This window comes from Coniophora puteana, assembly GCF_000271625.1.
Source record: "Coniophora puteana RWD-64-598 SS2 unplaced genomic scaffold CONPUscaffold_8, whole genome shotgun sequence".
Classification (NCBI taxonomy): domain Eukaryota; kingdom Fungi; phylum Basidiomycota; class Agaricomycetes; order Boletales; family Coniophoraceae; genus Coniophora; species Coniophora puteana.
The window spans coordinates 2,152,727-2,166,034 of NW_006913060.1; the positions used below are offsets into that span (position 1 = coordinate 2,152,727).

At 43.6% G+C, this 13,308-nt stretch overlaps 3 protein-coding genes across 3 annotated transcripts; 2 read left to right on the forward strand and 1 right to left on the reverse strand.

Moving 5' to 3' along the window:
• Nucleotides 1–540: 540 nt before the first annotated feature.
• Nucleotides 541–1,921, forward strand: CONPUDRAFT_74360 (uncharacterized protein; the record flags this gene model as incomplete). The annotated part of the gene is made up of 4 exons (XM_007771664.1): nucleotides 541–602; nucleotides 705–784; nucleotides 909–955; nucleotides 1,040–1,921. The coding sequence occupies 4 exons, from the start codon at nucleotides 541–543 to the stop codon at nucleotides 1,919–1,921; spliced, it is 1,071 nt and encodes a 356-aa protein (XP_007769854.1).
• A 7,206-nt stretch (nucleotides 1,922–9,127) lies between these two features.
• CONPUDRAFT_58185 (uncharacterized protein) lies at nucleotides 9,128–9,334 on the forward strand (the record flags this gene model as incomplete). Its single annotated transcript, XM_007771548.1, has 1 exon — nucleotides 9,128–9,334. One exon carries the CDS (start codon nucleotides 9,128–9,130, stop codon nucleotides 9,332–9,334), a length of 207 nt encoding a protein of 68 aa, XP_007769738.1.
• Nucleotides 9,335–10,114: 780 nt separating this feature from the next.
• CONPUDRAFT_155475 (uncharacterized protein) lies at nucleotides 10,115–11,557 on the reverse strand (the record flags this gene model as incomplete). The annotated part of the gene is made up of 7 exons (XM_007772188.1): nucleotides 10,115–10,394; nucleotides 10,442–10,587; nucleotides 10,642–10,776; nucleotides 10,823–10,976; nucleotides 11,030–11,241; nucleotides 11,295–11,418; nucleotides 11,484–11,557. The coding sequence occupies 7 exons, from the start codon at nucleotides 11,555–11,557 to the stop codon at nucleotides 10,115–10,117; spliced, it is 1,125 nt and encodes a 374-aa protein (XP_007770378.1).
• Between the last annotated feature and the right edge of the window lie 1,751 nt (nucleotides 11,558–13,308).

Consider the following 13,308-nt stretch of genomic DNA (forward strand, 5'->3'; position numbering starts at 1 on the left):
ATTCTTGGCAAGGCTGAGGCCTCTGCCATTGCTGCCGCTATGTGAAATGACTGCCTTGTTCCTTGACCCATGTGGATGCAGGTCAAAGTATCACCTGAGGTGTGCAAGCTGCTTAGTCAGCATTGCACAGAGTGCAAAGGGTCCAAGAACACCTGCATTGACAGTCATCATCTTGACTACATCAAGGTCAAGGCCAAGGTCAAGGACATGGCCATGACCTTCAATCACTCAACCTGCTGTTACTATGAAAAAATCCAGTTTAGATTGTCTCTCCACCAGAAGCACCATTTGAAGACCAGCTTGTGGTCTGCATACAACCATTTCAGAAGTCTTGAGGTGAACACTAGTGCATTATCTTCATATCCATTTATATCTGTTCTCTCTCTCTAACAACCACTGCAGATCAAGAGCCCAGAGAACATGTACTGCTCACACAACTGGCAAAGGAATCCAAGTACCAAAACTTGTCCATGGACATCCATCAATGCATGGTCAAGGAGTTTGAGTAGGAGAAGCAGGCTGCTGCGTCAAACTCAGCAAATGTCACTGCTCACATTTGTTCTGCCAAGTGCATGGCAAGCTTTGCAGCTGTTGCTGAGGAGGTGAGATTCATTATATTTCCTCCTTGTTCTCTTACTAACTATGTTAGCTTTGTGGCCTTGTTTCTAGATCCATGCTGAGGCCTTCATCTTTTTTGTACACAGATTGCCCAACTATGCCATGGTGTCCAAGTTTTTCTACACAAGTCCTGGTGTTGGAGCTTTCCTCAAGTGGTACATCAAAGGTGATGTCATGAACCTGAGCATTCAATTCAAGGGCTTGATGGTCTCTGGATCTCCTTCCAACAAATATGTGTTGATTTCCCCCCCCCCCTTGCCTGACATACTCATTTTTCCAAATTTATTCAGCCAACATTGACACCCACAAGTTCAGGTCCAAGGCCTTGGAGGTCAAGGTGACAATACAGGCAGATTTACAGAGGGCCCTTGGTATGTCATCTGTTATTTTGCATTGTTATCTACTGCTAACCTACTTATAGTATTTATTACTAACAATTCAGGGACAACCACAGAACACTGTCTGGCACCATCTTGTTAAAAAACTTATTGGCTGGCCCCTTGACAAGTGGTGCAACCCCAGCAATCTTTATGGTGGCATGCCTACTCTCCAGTTTGTTTTTGATGCCATTATTGCTGGCACCTGCAAGTTCATCCAAGTCAACAATGCTGAAGTTGCATCTCGCAAGCAGCAAATTGCAATGTGCAAGGTCTTGACACCAGATTTTGACTGTAGGCTGCCTGCACCTGCACCCTCCTCTACCCTTGCCCCTGCCCCTGCTCCCTCTGCACCTGCCACCATGCCTTCTGCACCTGCTGCTGTGCCCCATCTAACTACCACTGCACATTTGGCAACTGCTACCACACTTTTTGAACAGGCCCTCGTCTTTACCCCTGCTGTCACCCTTGCTACACCTGCCCCTGTCCCCTCTACCCCTCCCGTTGCATCCTCTAAACCAGCCCTTACCTCTATTCCCACCTCCTTTGAACCAGCTTCCACCCCCTCTACACTGACTCCCCTGCATCTGTACCAACTGCCACCAACCACACCTGAGTCCCATGCTCCTGACCTGCTGCTGCCTGGCCCCACTCCTGCTCCCAAGTTTGCTGAGGTTGTCAAGTCCACAGAGACCATTGGCACTGCTATTGTGGCTGCTCCCATTGCCATTGACCTTGATTTCCTTGTTCCTGCCTTGTTCCTGTGGAGCCTGACAAGCCTATTACAGTCTCCAACATTGTTCTGGCCAGCAAAACTCCAGCCTCTGTGCATGCTGCCACCTCTGCCAACACTGCTCCCATTGCTGCATCCAGTGCCAATACACACACTTTGCGTAAGCAGAGGTGGGGTGCCAAAAATCCAGTAACCACATGAAGCATCAAACCATGACAATGGAACATTGGACAATTGGCCCAGAAGTGCAAGCTTTTGGACAAAGTTGTCAAGGACAGCAATCCAAGAGTTTAGCACAAGGGTAATAAATCCACTTTTTCAAAGAAGACATACAGGAGTTGCTCTGTTATTGGGTCAGATCTTGACATGGACAACTGGCTTTTCAGACTTGTATTTAGCATACTATCATTCACTTCATACTCACTTATCCTTTGTGCAGTATATATCATGTTTTCTCTAAATTTCTACTGACCCTGAATGCAACAGAATTTGTCATGTCATCAATCAGATGCAATGAAAGGAATTGAGGAGTTGATGCTATTCCTGTCATGTAGTGGCAAATATAACTACCAGGTTTCCTTCTGCTTAAGGTTCTAGACCTGCAGTTATTAGGTTGACCTGCCCACCTTATTGGGAATACTCACCTACATTTCAGCGTGTTTCTGGCATATAGTACACACCACTATATTAGAATGCTTACCAAGCCTGAAATCTAAGTCCTCCACATGTTTGGCTGTATACTATGTGTATATTCCTGCATAAAAACATGAGTGAGTAGCTCAATTGAAATGTAGACTAGCTAGATACTATGATGCAAAAAGAACAGGATAAAATAGCACAGAAACAAATGAGAACATTGAGCTTGCTGTGGAGGACAGCAAGCTTGTGTGGGTTGGCATTACCTAGGGGAGTGGGTATGGAACGGAAGTGAGGATGCCAACAAAGATATGATTTAAACAATCAAAACAGTGTGGTTATATTACCAGACAATGCCAGGGACAGGAGATAGGGGGATACACAAGTAGGGGGAGCTAGCTATTTTTCTAAGTCCAAGTCTACAAAAACTGCCAATGTTGAGAGGAAGTCAAAAAAGACCTAAATAAATGGTGATTACAGATGCCAGGGTAACACTAAATTAACACCACAAGTGTGGGAAGGACAGGTGTCTCTACTGAACTACCATTGCATTGAGCCTCAAACCACCCAACCAACAACACTATTAGGTGAGAGTATGTTCACCTTTCACTGCCAAGATGGGAACTGCTGCCATTGTTTCATTATATACTTTCTAAGACAATAGCAGCATCAAATCATTGTTGATCATTATAAAACTTATACATGGCTATCCTGAGATTTTGTAGACTATATAGGCTAAATATTCAAGTTATTTGCTAGCTGTGGTGTGTTCTGATCTTGTCCAAACTTTCTTCATGCTCAAAAAATGTGGGGGTCATATGACCCCCCTTCACATACTTTTTGCAGGAGCTAGTACTTTGGTGATCTGTATTGAGAGCAAGAAAGCACATAAGTGCATATGAGTGATTGACAGATGCTGAGCAAAAAAAATAAACACAAGAGACATGGACGAGCATCAGAAAGATCATGTACCAACAGGAAAAACACAAGAACAGATAGGCTGACCTTTGGGAAGGCCAGCAGATAGATCATAAACCCTGGGCCAAACCCTGAAGATGTAGAATACATACATTAGAATAATCATAAGCTAAACTACAAAAAAAAGAGTAGTACAAGTACTCCTATAGTCTAACTAGTATAAAAGCCAACTGAAATACTACTAGACTGCTATCAGTGCAGACACCTACATTTGTGTAAACCCAAGTGGTTATGAGCCCCACCTGCTTGTAACAGCGCAACCTACCTCCTCATCATATTGTTTAAGTCTTTTTGCACCTCTTTGGGCAACAAGTCTGGTTCTCCTCCTCACGCTCTGGCAGCATTGACCTCCGGCAATGGCCCAAAGAAGAACATTGTGATATACTCCAAGACCAATAAGGGCAAGGCCCCTGCCAAGCCTGCACAGCCAATGTTTTCAACAGCTTTACACCACAGCCCCGCTCTATAAGTTGTGTTGCTGCTTAACCCCATCAATCTGACTCCTGCCATTCCAGATTCAGCTCCTATGCTGCCTCCACAGACCCAGCCACCTCAGATGCAGGCAGACCATTTGGTCAACTCAGGTCTGGTTCACATGACCATTCCATAGAACTGGGCAGACCCATACAAGGCAATGATTGCCTGCCTGCAGAGCCAGTACCTGAAGGTCATGGCCATGCAGGGCAAAGACAAACTCTGCAGAACTCATGGGAACACCAATAAATGGTGGACCTGGACCAAGCACGCAAATAGTGCTTTTGAGTTTGCAGGAAGTATTAAGATCATGAGTGGTGATTGGCCAATCAACCTGTGCCATACCAATTGAAACAGGGTTCTGTGGAAGATTCTGTGGGAGATGTGGGCCAACACCGCCAAGTACATCATGAATAATTCTATTTCTGATGAACTCCTACTATACCTTAGAGATAAACATCCCAAGACAAAGAGGCAGCTTACCTCATTCAATGTCTTAGATACACTCAGAGCCAGCTCTGAGGTCAAGTTGACTCAGCATGTGATCAATATCTATTGCAAGATGATTACAAAGCACGCTGGGAACAAGACAAATATGCAAAATCATATTGGACAGTTGGAGAATATGCAAGACCAATACACATCAGCATCAGGTGACCAGATCATTGATGAAAAGAATTTCCAACAAATTATTCTTGCTACACTCCCATGCTCATGGGATGCCTGGGCCTCAGGCTTCTATGGTGCTTCTGATGGCACTGGGCAGAAGATCAGATCTACAAGCAATCTCACTACCACTATGTGGAAGGAATGGATTTGCCATGGGGAAAAAGTAATTTCCAACAATGAAGATAGCAATGACAAAGAAGACTGTCCTGTGAAAAAGAAGTGCATCCGGAATGGCAAGTCAAACAAGGAAAAACTGTACTGTATCCACTGAAAAGTTAATTTGCACTAGTACAACACATGCACTGTTAAGAATGCATTACTGTGTAAATACTGTAATTGCCCCCATAAGGGGAAGTGTTTTGCAAAGTATGGCTATCCTGAGGATTGGACTGAACAGAAGATTTCCCTAAAGGGGAAAGAACAGGCAGCTTCTCCTGGAAATAGAGGAAAGAAGAGGAAGCACGAAGAAGCACATACCTCTGAGGACATTCAGACTGCCAAGGACTATGAAGTAAATACAACTTCTGTACCTATATCAGATGATGATGTCAAGATGGCTGAGTCCTCTCAATACACTACTTGCTTCTATTACTGGGTGAGCAATTTGGAAACAACTTTCCATATATGCGCAGATAAACACATATTTATAGATTACCAACCCTTAAAAAGATATGAGAGTAAACAGAATCAGTAGACCAGGAATAAAAGTTGCTGGAAAAGGCATGGTGTGCCTGAGAATGTCTGTAAATGGAAAAGAAAAGATCCTGACATTAATGGTGTGCTACATATGCCATCTGCTTTGAAAACTCAATATCAGTTTTGAGGCTTGATAAAGCCAGCAGCAAAGCCATCTATAGGAATAACAAAGTTCATTTACTCAATTCCAATGACCAGACACTTGCCATTGGGGTTCTTAAACAGAAAATATATTATTTCTACTGTAAACCTATAGTAAATGAAGAACATGCCCAAATAGGCAAAGACAATGAAGCACACACATGGTACAAGTAGCATAAATGCTATGGCCACATTGGTATAAACATGCTCAAAAAGACCAATAAAAATAGAATGGTAGATGGACTACACATTTTGCTGAGTTCAGACCATTTTGATTGTGATGCATGTGAAAAAGCAAAAATGACATGCACACCATTTCCGAAAGAAGCAAAAAACTGTTTTTCCATGCCTGGAGAAAGAATCCACACTGATCTGTGGAGCCCAGCATGTGTTGCTTTTATAAATGGACACAAGGACCTGATGTCAATTGTAGATGACTACAGTAGATGTAAACAAGTTGTTCCCCTCAAGCCAAAAAGCAAGGCAGCCTGAGAAATAAAGAACTACATTACATTTACAGAAAGACAATATAACTACAAAACAAAATAAAATCCGATGAGATAATAGAAAGGAATACGAAAATGAACCACCGGATTTTGCAGACAGGGGTATTTCCTTAGAGGTAACAACACCCTATGCACACATGCAAAACAGTGTAGCTAAGCACTTTAACAGAACAATAATAGAAGCAGTTTGCACAGTCCTATTGGCCTGCAACTTACTGAAATTTTTGTGGTTGCAAGCTTCACTGCATGCAACTTATTGACAAAACAGAACGTACCCACATGCCTTAACTGGCACAGCCACTCAAATCAAAAAGTGGTCAAACAATAAACTGAATATATCACATTTTGAGGAGTTTGGCACTTCATTTTATATTTTAAACAAGAAACATCTATTTATGGGATATGAAGATGGTCCAAAGGCTGTTAGATATTTTGATTCTCACTCACAAGCAATTAGAGTTTTGAGTGTTAAAAGTACAAGTGGTACTTGACCCTTTTACAACTTTGGTCAGCTTAGCACTACATGTCTATGCTGGCTACTCCATCAACAATGTCCCCTTAGCAGTTCTACATTGTCTCTTACACTATACCTTAGAGTATCTTTAGCACCTTTATGTATTCATGCTTGTGTCATGACCTGCATCTATTGCACTTGGCCACGTGGACTATGGGTCAGCTGTCCATGTTATGCATGGTTTAGGGCCGATTAGTTACAAGTATGGTAGTTGATTCACATGCTCCCTGTGTCCTATATATATGAGTTGCTACACATGAATCTTATCTTCAGTCTCTCTTACTTGAACAACTATCATCATCAACCTCAGCTCTAACAAGCCTTGTTACTCAAGTCTTCAATTAAAGCCCTGTGAGTCCACATTGTCTAGGCTTTCTAGCACATACTCGCAATCATCTTTGTCATTGAGAAACTACAAGTTTCCTAAAATAGACAATGTGCATTGCACTGGGGTGTTTATTCCCATGCCTATGCAAGATGCGCCTGCACAGTCAGAAATCCCAGAAAAATCTAATAAAGAACCAGACACACAGAGTAATAAAAGCAACATGCCTAGTGTTGTGCAGGGCCGGGCTTGGCCTGAAAGCCCTGGCTTTGGCCTGGATTTTGAGGGCTCGGGCTTTGCAAAACCCTAGGCCAGGCCCTGACATAGGGCCAGGGCTTGGCTTGGGCTTGGCTTGGGCCTAGGCCAGGGCTTTCACTATAAAATCATGTATTTTGCTTCCTTTGTGCATAAAAAATTAGAGTGGTCCATTTTCAACTCAATGAAGCTATCAGGATAAATCAGACAGTAAAAAACAGTGAAGACATCAACTTTTGATTGTGTCACAATAATCACTGTAGTAAAAAACACTTATTCATCCAAGTCTCAATGGTTCTCATTGTCTGAAATACCTAAAATTAAGTCTCCAAGCTCATCATCATGCTTCTCAACAGTCATTTCATCAATAACATTGCACTCAGTCATCTCAAAGGATAACTCAGTTGCTGAGGATGGCCCTAGCTCATGGAAAATTAATTCCTGGCAGCAGAGTGTTCTCAACACCTGAATAGCTTCAACAACATCTCCACCAATGTGATTGCACCTTTTTGTGATTATTTCAGCAGCTGCATGAAAAAGCACGCTCATTGGACACTGAAGAGGCCATAATGGACAGGTAGCTGCATGAAAGTGATCTGTTACGCCCATGCATCTCTAGTCAAACTCCGATCCATGTTTGCTCCTTTGGTACTACTTTGGTATCTTTAGCTGCTGACACACTTAGGAATTATCAGTCAGCATGTTCTCTTGTGACCAACTCACTCCACATTTTACCTGTCATTACTATAATTATGCTTGTCATTATTCCACAATTACACCTGTCACGTTTTGTATTCTTACGACCTTCAGTCTATTTTGGTGATTACTCATGATACTCCACACTTACGCCAGTAGATATCTGGAGCTTATCCAAAGATCTGGACTTACAATATAAATAGTGGTAGCATTCAACTTGTGATAGTATGAATATTGATTTACTCCTGTCCCAACATTCCTGTGGCCTTTGATATTCTTTTGTGCTTGTCATCTCTATTCCAATCATACTCCAAGTTGACTTGACATTGACTTGTCATCTCCATTGTACTCCACTGTACTTAGCATCTTTTCCTTGCTTCTACGTGCAACTCCTCTACCTTCGCTATCTCTGGTTCACATCTGGTCCTTCTCCACACTTCTTCATATCTTTGCTAGCATCTTTGGGACATGGTATCTCTATTGGAGCATAGCTCAAACATCCTGGTTCTCCCTGGGCAGACACGGTGTTGACATGATCCCCAAATAAGGTACAAAGGAGAATTCAACTGTAGCACTGATTAGAACCATAAAATGTGATACAACAAGTAACTTACACCCCACCAATGGACAATAGATATCTCTTCTGGAAAAGGCATCTCAGAGCCAAGATAGGCATGAAGTCCTTGAGCCTGAGGTGCTGAGGTGCTGAGGTGTTTTCAGCTTCATTGTTTGCACCATAACTGTCTTTGGGACGTTAGTAACCTGCTGAGTCAAAATCACCTTATTTACTGACATAACTCTCAAGGCTATATTCTAATTGAAGGGCAGATAATGCCATAACTAGATCAGGACACAGCACACTTTGATTAGAATTTCCCACAATCAATAAAAACATTGTACACTAGCTAATGCTTAAGTTCAAGTTATAGAACTTTTTGTTACTAGAGTAGTTGTACAGTCATACTAACATTTTTTTTCTTCAAAATTTTAGCTACAGGCCCTGGCTTAGGCCCTGGGCTTGGGCTTTGCAACAACCCAGACCAGGCCCTAGGCCCTCAAAAGCCCTAGCCAGGGCTCGGGCAGGGCTTGGCCTATACAGGGCTTGGCCCAAGGGCTTTAGGGCTTCAGGCCTGGCCCTGCACAACACTAAACATGCCAGAAGTGGAAATACAAAAACCCAGAAAGAGTAAACAACCAGAAATAGTACATGATTATAATAAATTATACAAAGGAGAAAAACTCCCAGAACTTACAGAGTTTGTAAAAGAACTCAAAAAAAAAACAAATATTTGTTCCAAGAATATTAATATATGACATTTAAAAAATCAAATGTAACAGATAAAGACTCAAAAAACATTGGAAGAAGCAAAGAAAGTCTTTTTTGGCCCAAATGGGAAAAAGTGATAGAAGCAGAATTAGGACAACTAGATGAGTATGGCACGTGACACAAAGAACTGTGTCCACTGGGCTGAAAGCCTATAGAAAATAAATGGGTATTTGTACAGAAATATGGGGAAAAAAGGAGATCTAAAGAAGTATAATGCACAATTAGTGGCCAAAGGCTTCTCCCAGGTTCCCGGAGTAGATTTCACAAATACATTTTTGCCTGTAATAAGGCAAGAAATTCTCAGAATTATGTTATTCATTGCAGTAAAAAAAACTGGGAAATACAACAAACATCTGAACAAGTTCATAAGCTTGATGAACGGTTGGTAAGGCCCCAGAAAGCCTCGCGAGGACTGATAAGCCCAACACGGCTAGGGTCTGGTCAAAAGTGTAAGGAAGCAGTCTCGATTTTCACAAAGAAGGGGTGTGTTTGCCAAAGTAATCAGATTTCACAAAAACTGCCCATGTTCACGAGGGATGGTAGGCCTTTTGAAGCTCGTGAAGGTCAGTAAGCCTATTGGGCCTGCTAAGGGATATTGAGCATCTGTAAAGGTTTTTGAGTGTTGCAACAAGGTACAACTTTATCTAGCCTTACAAATCACATATAAGATACAATGAAACCAAATTTGATTGTACAAGTCCGAACATAGTACAGCAAAGTCCTACCAAACAAACTACAAACGTACACAAATTACAGCTGGTCGGAAACATGACAGAGAGGCCAACAAGATTGTCAAGAATGCGATGCACAATCTATTTTATACAAATGTGTGTCAGATGATCTAACAACAGTAGCTGAGCACGTACTTGTTTACTGTGGGTTCACCTTCCCACTGCCGCTGCTTGAGGAAGTGTTCTTGCTGTGACTGGTTTTCAGAGGGAGTACCTGCTCATTCTCAGAGAGCTCTGCCTCTGATATGTGCTTGTTGTTAAAGCTAATGTTAGCCGCAGATACTGGATGGGGTATAGCATCAGTGAACAACAAGTCCCTACAGCATCATTGTTGGGTGAGCTGTTGCAAGCGCAGGACTCAGAGCTGATGGGTGGACGTCCATGAGTCTGGGCCATAGATGAAGTGTCCTAGTAAGCAACTAGCAGCAGACATGATCATTAGCTTACCTCGTGAGTTGCCGTCTCCTCATTCCCTGTAACCTCGTTAATTGCTGCGTTGAGGAGGTCCCCCACAGCAGCATGATCTGCATCTGCCTGGAGTGTGATGTCGGCAGTGTGGGCCCAAAGCTTGGTCTGTGCCCACTCACAAGCAGCCTGTTTGGCCTTTGCTTGCTCCCAGAGCCAAATATAGAAGCTATCCTTGTTGTTCTTCTCGTCGCTGTCGTTGTTGTCATCCGAGGAGTCGTTGACCATGCCCTTTTCATGGCCAAATATTTTTCTGTTGCTACTGTAAATTAACTGTAGTAATAATCAAATAATACTCACAGGTTCAGATAGTGCAAGGCATTGGCGATCTCCTCCTCATGGAGCGGGTCCAAGACAAGTGTGAGCATCCGGTTGTACTCCTTCTCCCAGACATAGCCTCCATCGGCAATCGCTCCCCACTGCTGAGTAGACATTGCTGAGCGCCCCTTAAATGCATGGAATTAGGTAGACCAATATAAATAGAGATAAAGTACACTCACCGCGAGAGTAAGATAAGGCAAGTGTTCTGCAATGATACAGGGTGTATCCATGATCAAGCCCTTGCTTCGACAAGAGAGTGGTAGTGGGTCATCCTTCAAGGCAGCCTTCGGAGCGACCATGATGTGCTTGCCAACCTAGAATGCGTTAGAGAAGGCACAGAAGGGGAATAGTGGTACATACACGTATGAGGAGAAATCCCTCAAACATGCCTTTTGCAACATAGTCCTTATCATAACCTCCATCCAAATGCATACATGGCTCCCCATTACTCTCAAAGACAAAGGATGGAAGGCTTCTCAGGCTGAGGTCGCCCGCCTTGAGTTTAGCACACGTTCTCAAAGGATAGTGAGTGTACTGTAGACAGAGAATAAACAGAATGATACCCACCTGTCAGAATCTTTGAGATACTTCAGGAGGTGCTCTATTGGACAGAGGAGCTTTCCAGGCTGGACATGGTTAAAGCCCCACTTATTGCAAGGCACACCCTTGCCGACATATGGATCGAGTGGCCTCTGGGGGTTGATAGTGGCGTACTGACCAATAATATCCTTGATGGGATTGAAGTCTGTACTCCTCGTGACGCTGACTTGGTTACAGAGCTGTGGAGGGTTTGTATGGATGCATATATGTGCATATTACAAAATTTTCTTACCTTCTTGATGCATTTCTTGAGCTCGTCGCTCATACCTGTGGTCTTGAGCAAGTTGAGGACAGCCAGAGCACTTGACTTGATGAAGTCAAAGACTTTGTCATGCCACAGAAGCTTGCCCTTGGACCTACAAAATGTGATGTGCATATAGTTAGCAAAGTGCTGATAACAAAAAATGCAAAAATAACTCACATATGACACATTTTCTTCTTGAGGGAGTGGGGGAGTGTGGTCCCAAACGCACTTGCCTTGCCATCAAGGAACATCGTCGATCTCAGAGTACAGACCAGCAGTGCATGTGATGAAATTTGCGACTCGGTCGCACTGCTTTTTGAAGCTACAGAACAGGTTATCAAGCTGTCCTACACAGGTAAAGGCAAAACTTACAATGCTGACTCAACACGTGGGGCACCAGGTGCTTTTTCTTTTGCTGACCAACCAGATTGACCAGATGAGTTAGATGGTGGTGGCGAGGATGGAGGGACACGAGAAGAGGAGGATGAGCCACGGTGAGTCCTGGTTTTTTGGCAGGTGGCCGTTCAGGGGAGGGGGAAGGGGAGGGCTCTGCAGAGCAAGCACAAGCGCGACCTTGCACCTGTGACTTGGAGCGGGTGTGGCGGGGCATGGTGGTGGTAATAAAAAAAGAAAGGTGAGTCAGTAATGTCACCAAAGACGCATCTTGTTTTGACGCATCTTGACTTTGGGTGGCTCTGAGGCACTGGATTCCAACAAGATTCCAAATTTAACCTGACTAAATTAGTACCAGCTTCCATTTCACTTCTATTTATGAGCAGCTTCAATCTGGTTCTGCACCGAGGACTTGTTGCTCTCAGCGGACTGAAAGCGTGTCCAGTAGACATGTTTTCACAGGCAAGTTGCAGCCAATGCTGCATTAATACTAGAATATTGACAACAATGCTAAGTTGCTAAGGGTGTACTAGTACACCTCAAGTACAGGCCTGCAGGCTGAGTACATTTTCAAGGTGCACAAAGAGAGTGGCCGAAGACGCCGCTGTCAGGCTAATTTTGTAGCAGCAATAACCATGGCTCGGTGATCGTTGCGCACCTAATGCATGCTCGGGCATACCTTTTAGGTACGTGATGATCTGCCTTCTTGGTGTTTTTATTGGGGCTGATAATGCTTGCCAACGCAATTTCATATGAGCGCTTGTTGGTGCTGAGTTCCTCTCCCTGCTCCATAATTCCAGACACACAAGTCATGCGTTTCTGCTGCCACTCAGCTCAATGCCACCTTCACGATCCAAGAAGTGTGAGGACTGTGATAAAATCTGTAAAAATACCACAGGTCTTTGCATTCACCGCCACACATGCGTTAAGACAATTGCTGCAAGACAAACAATATTCAACACTGCTGCACCATATCTGGAGCATGATTCGGATGCAGAGCTTGCACAGCAGAGAGATAGCCACAATGGCTTGTTCTCTCAGGTACCAGGACCATCTGGGTATCATGATGAAGATGAGGAGCCAGACTCAAGCAGGGAGATGTCTCCAGTACATCAGGCATTACCAGTGCGTCATGATCCTAATGACAACATAATCTCCATCTAACACTTGATTTCTATACTATTAGATGCATATCTCATCTTGCTCAGGCCCCTTAGTTCGTATGCCACAGCGCTTTGATGATCTTCTACCGAGTAGCTCTACCCATCTGTCGCATATTCCCCAATTCAAACAACTCACTCGTGAACCTTCTAACTCTACTACTGTTGACAAAACCAATGGACCTGGGCTCTCCCCATTCACTACAGCCATTGATGACTTTGGCACGTATCACATCTATGCCAACAAACCAACTCAGTCCCTCTGGAAACTCTGCAGAGCGTTTCAGACAGTCCTCTACTCCAAGGTGGACTACCGAAATCTCCATCAACATCCCTTCGCACTTCAAGTGACCCTCAGCTTGCTGAATTTACAGCTGAGGAGGCTATGACTCCTTTCTCTAATGCAACTCGTGGCATACTCATGGCGTGGTCTTGTACTGGGTCAAACA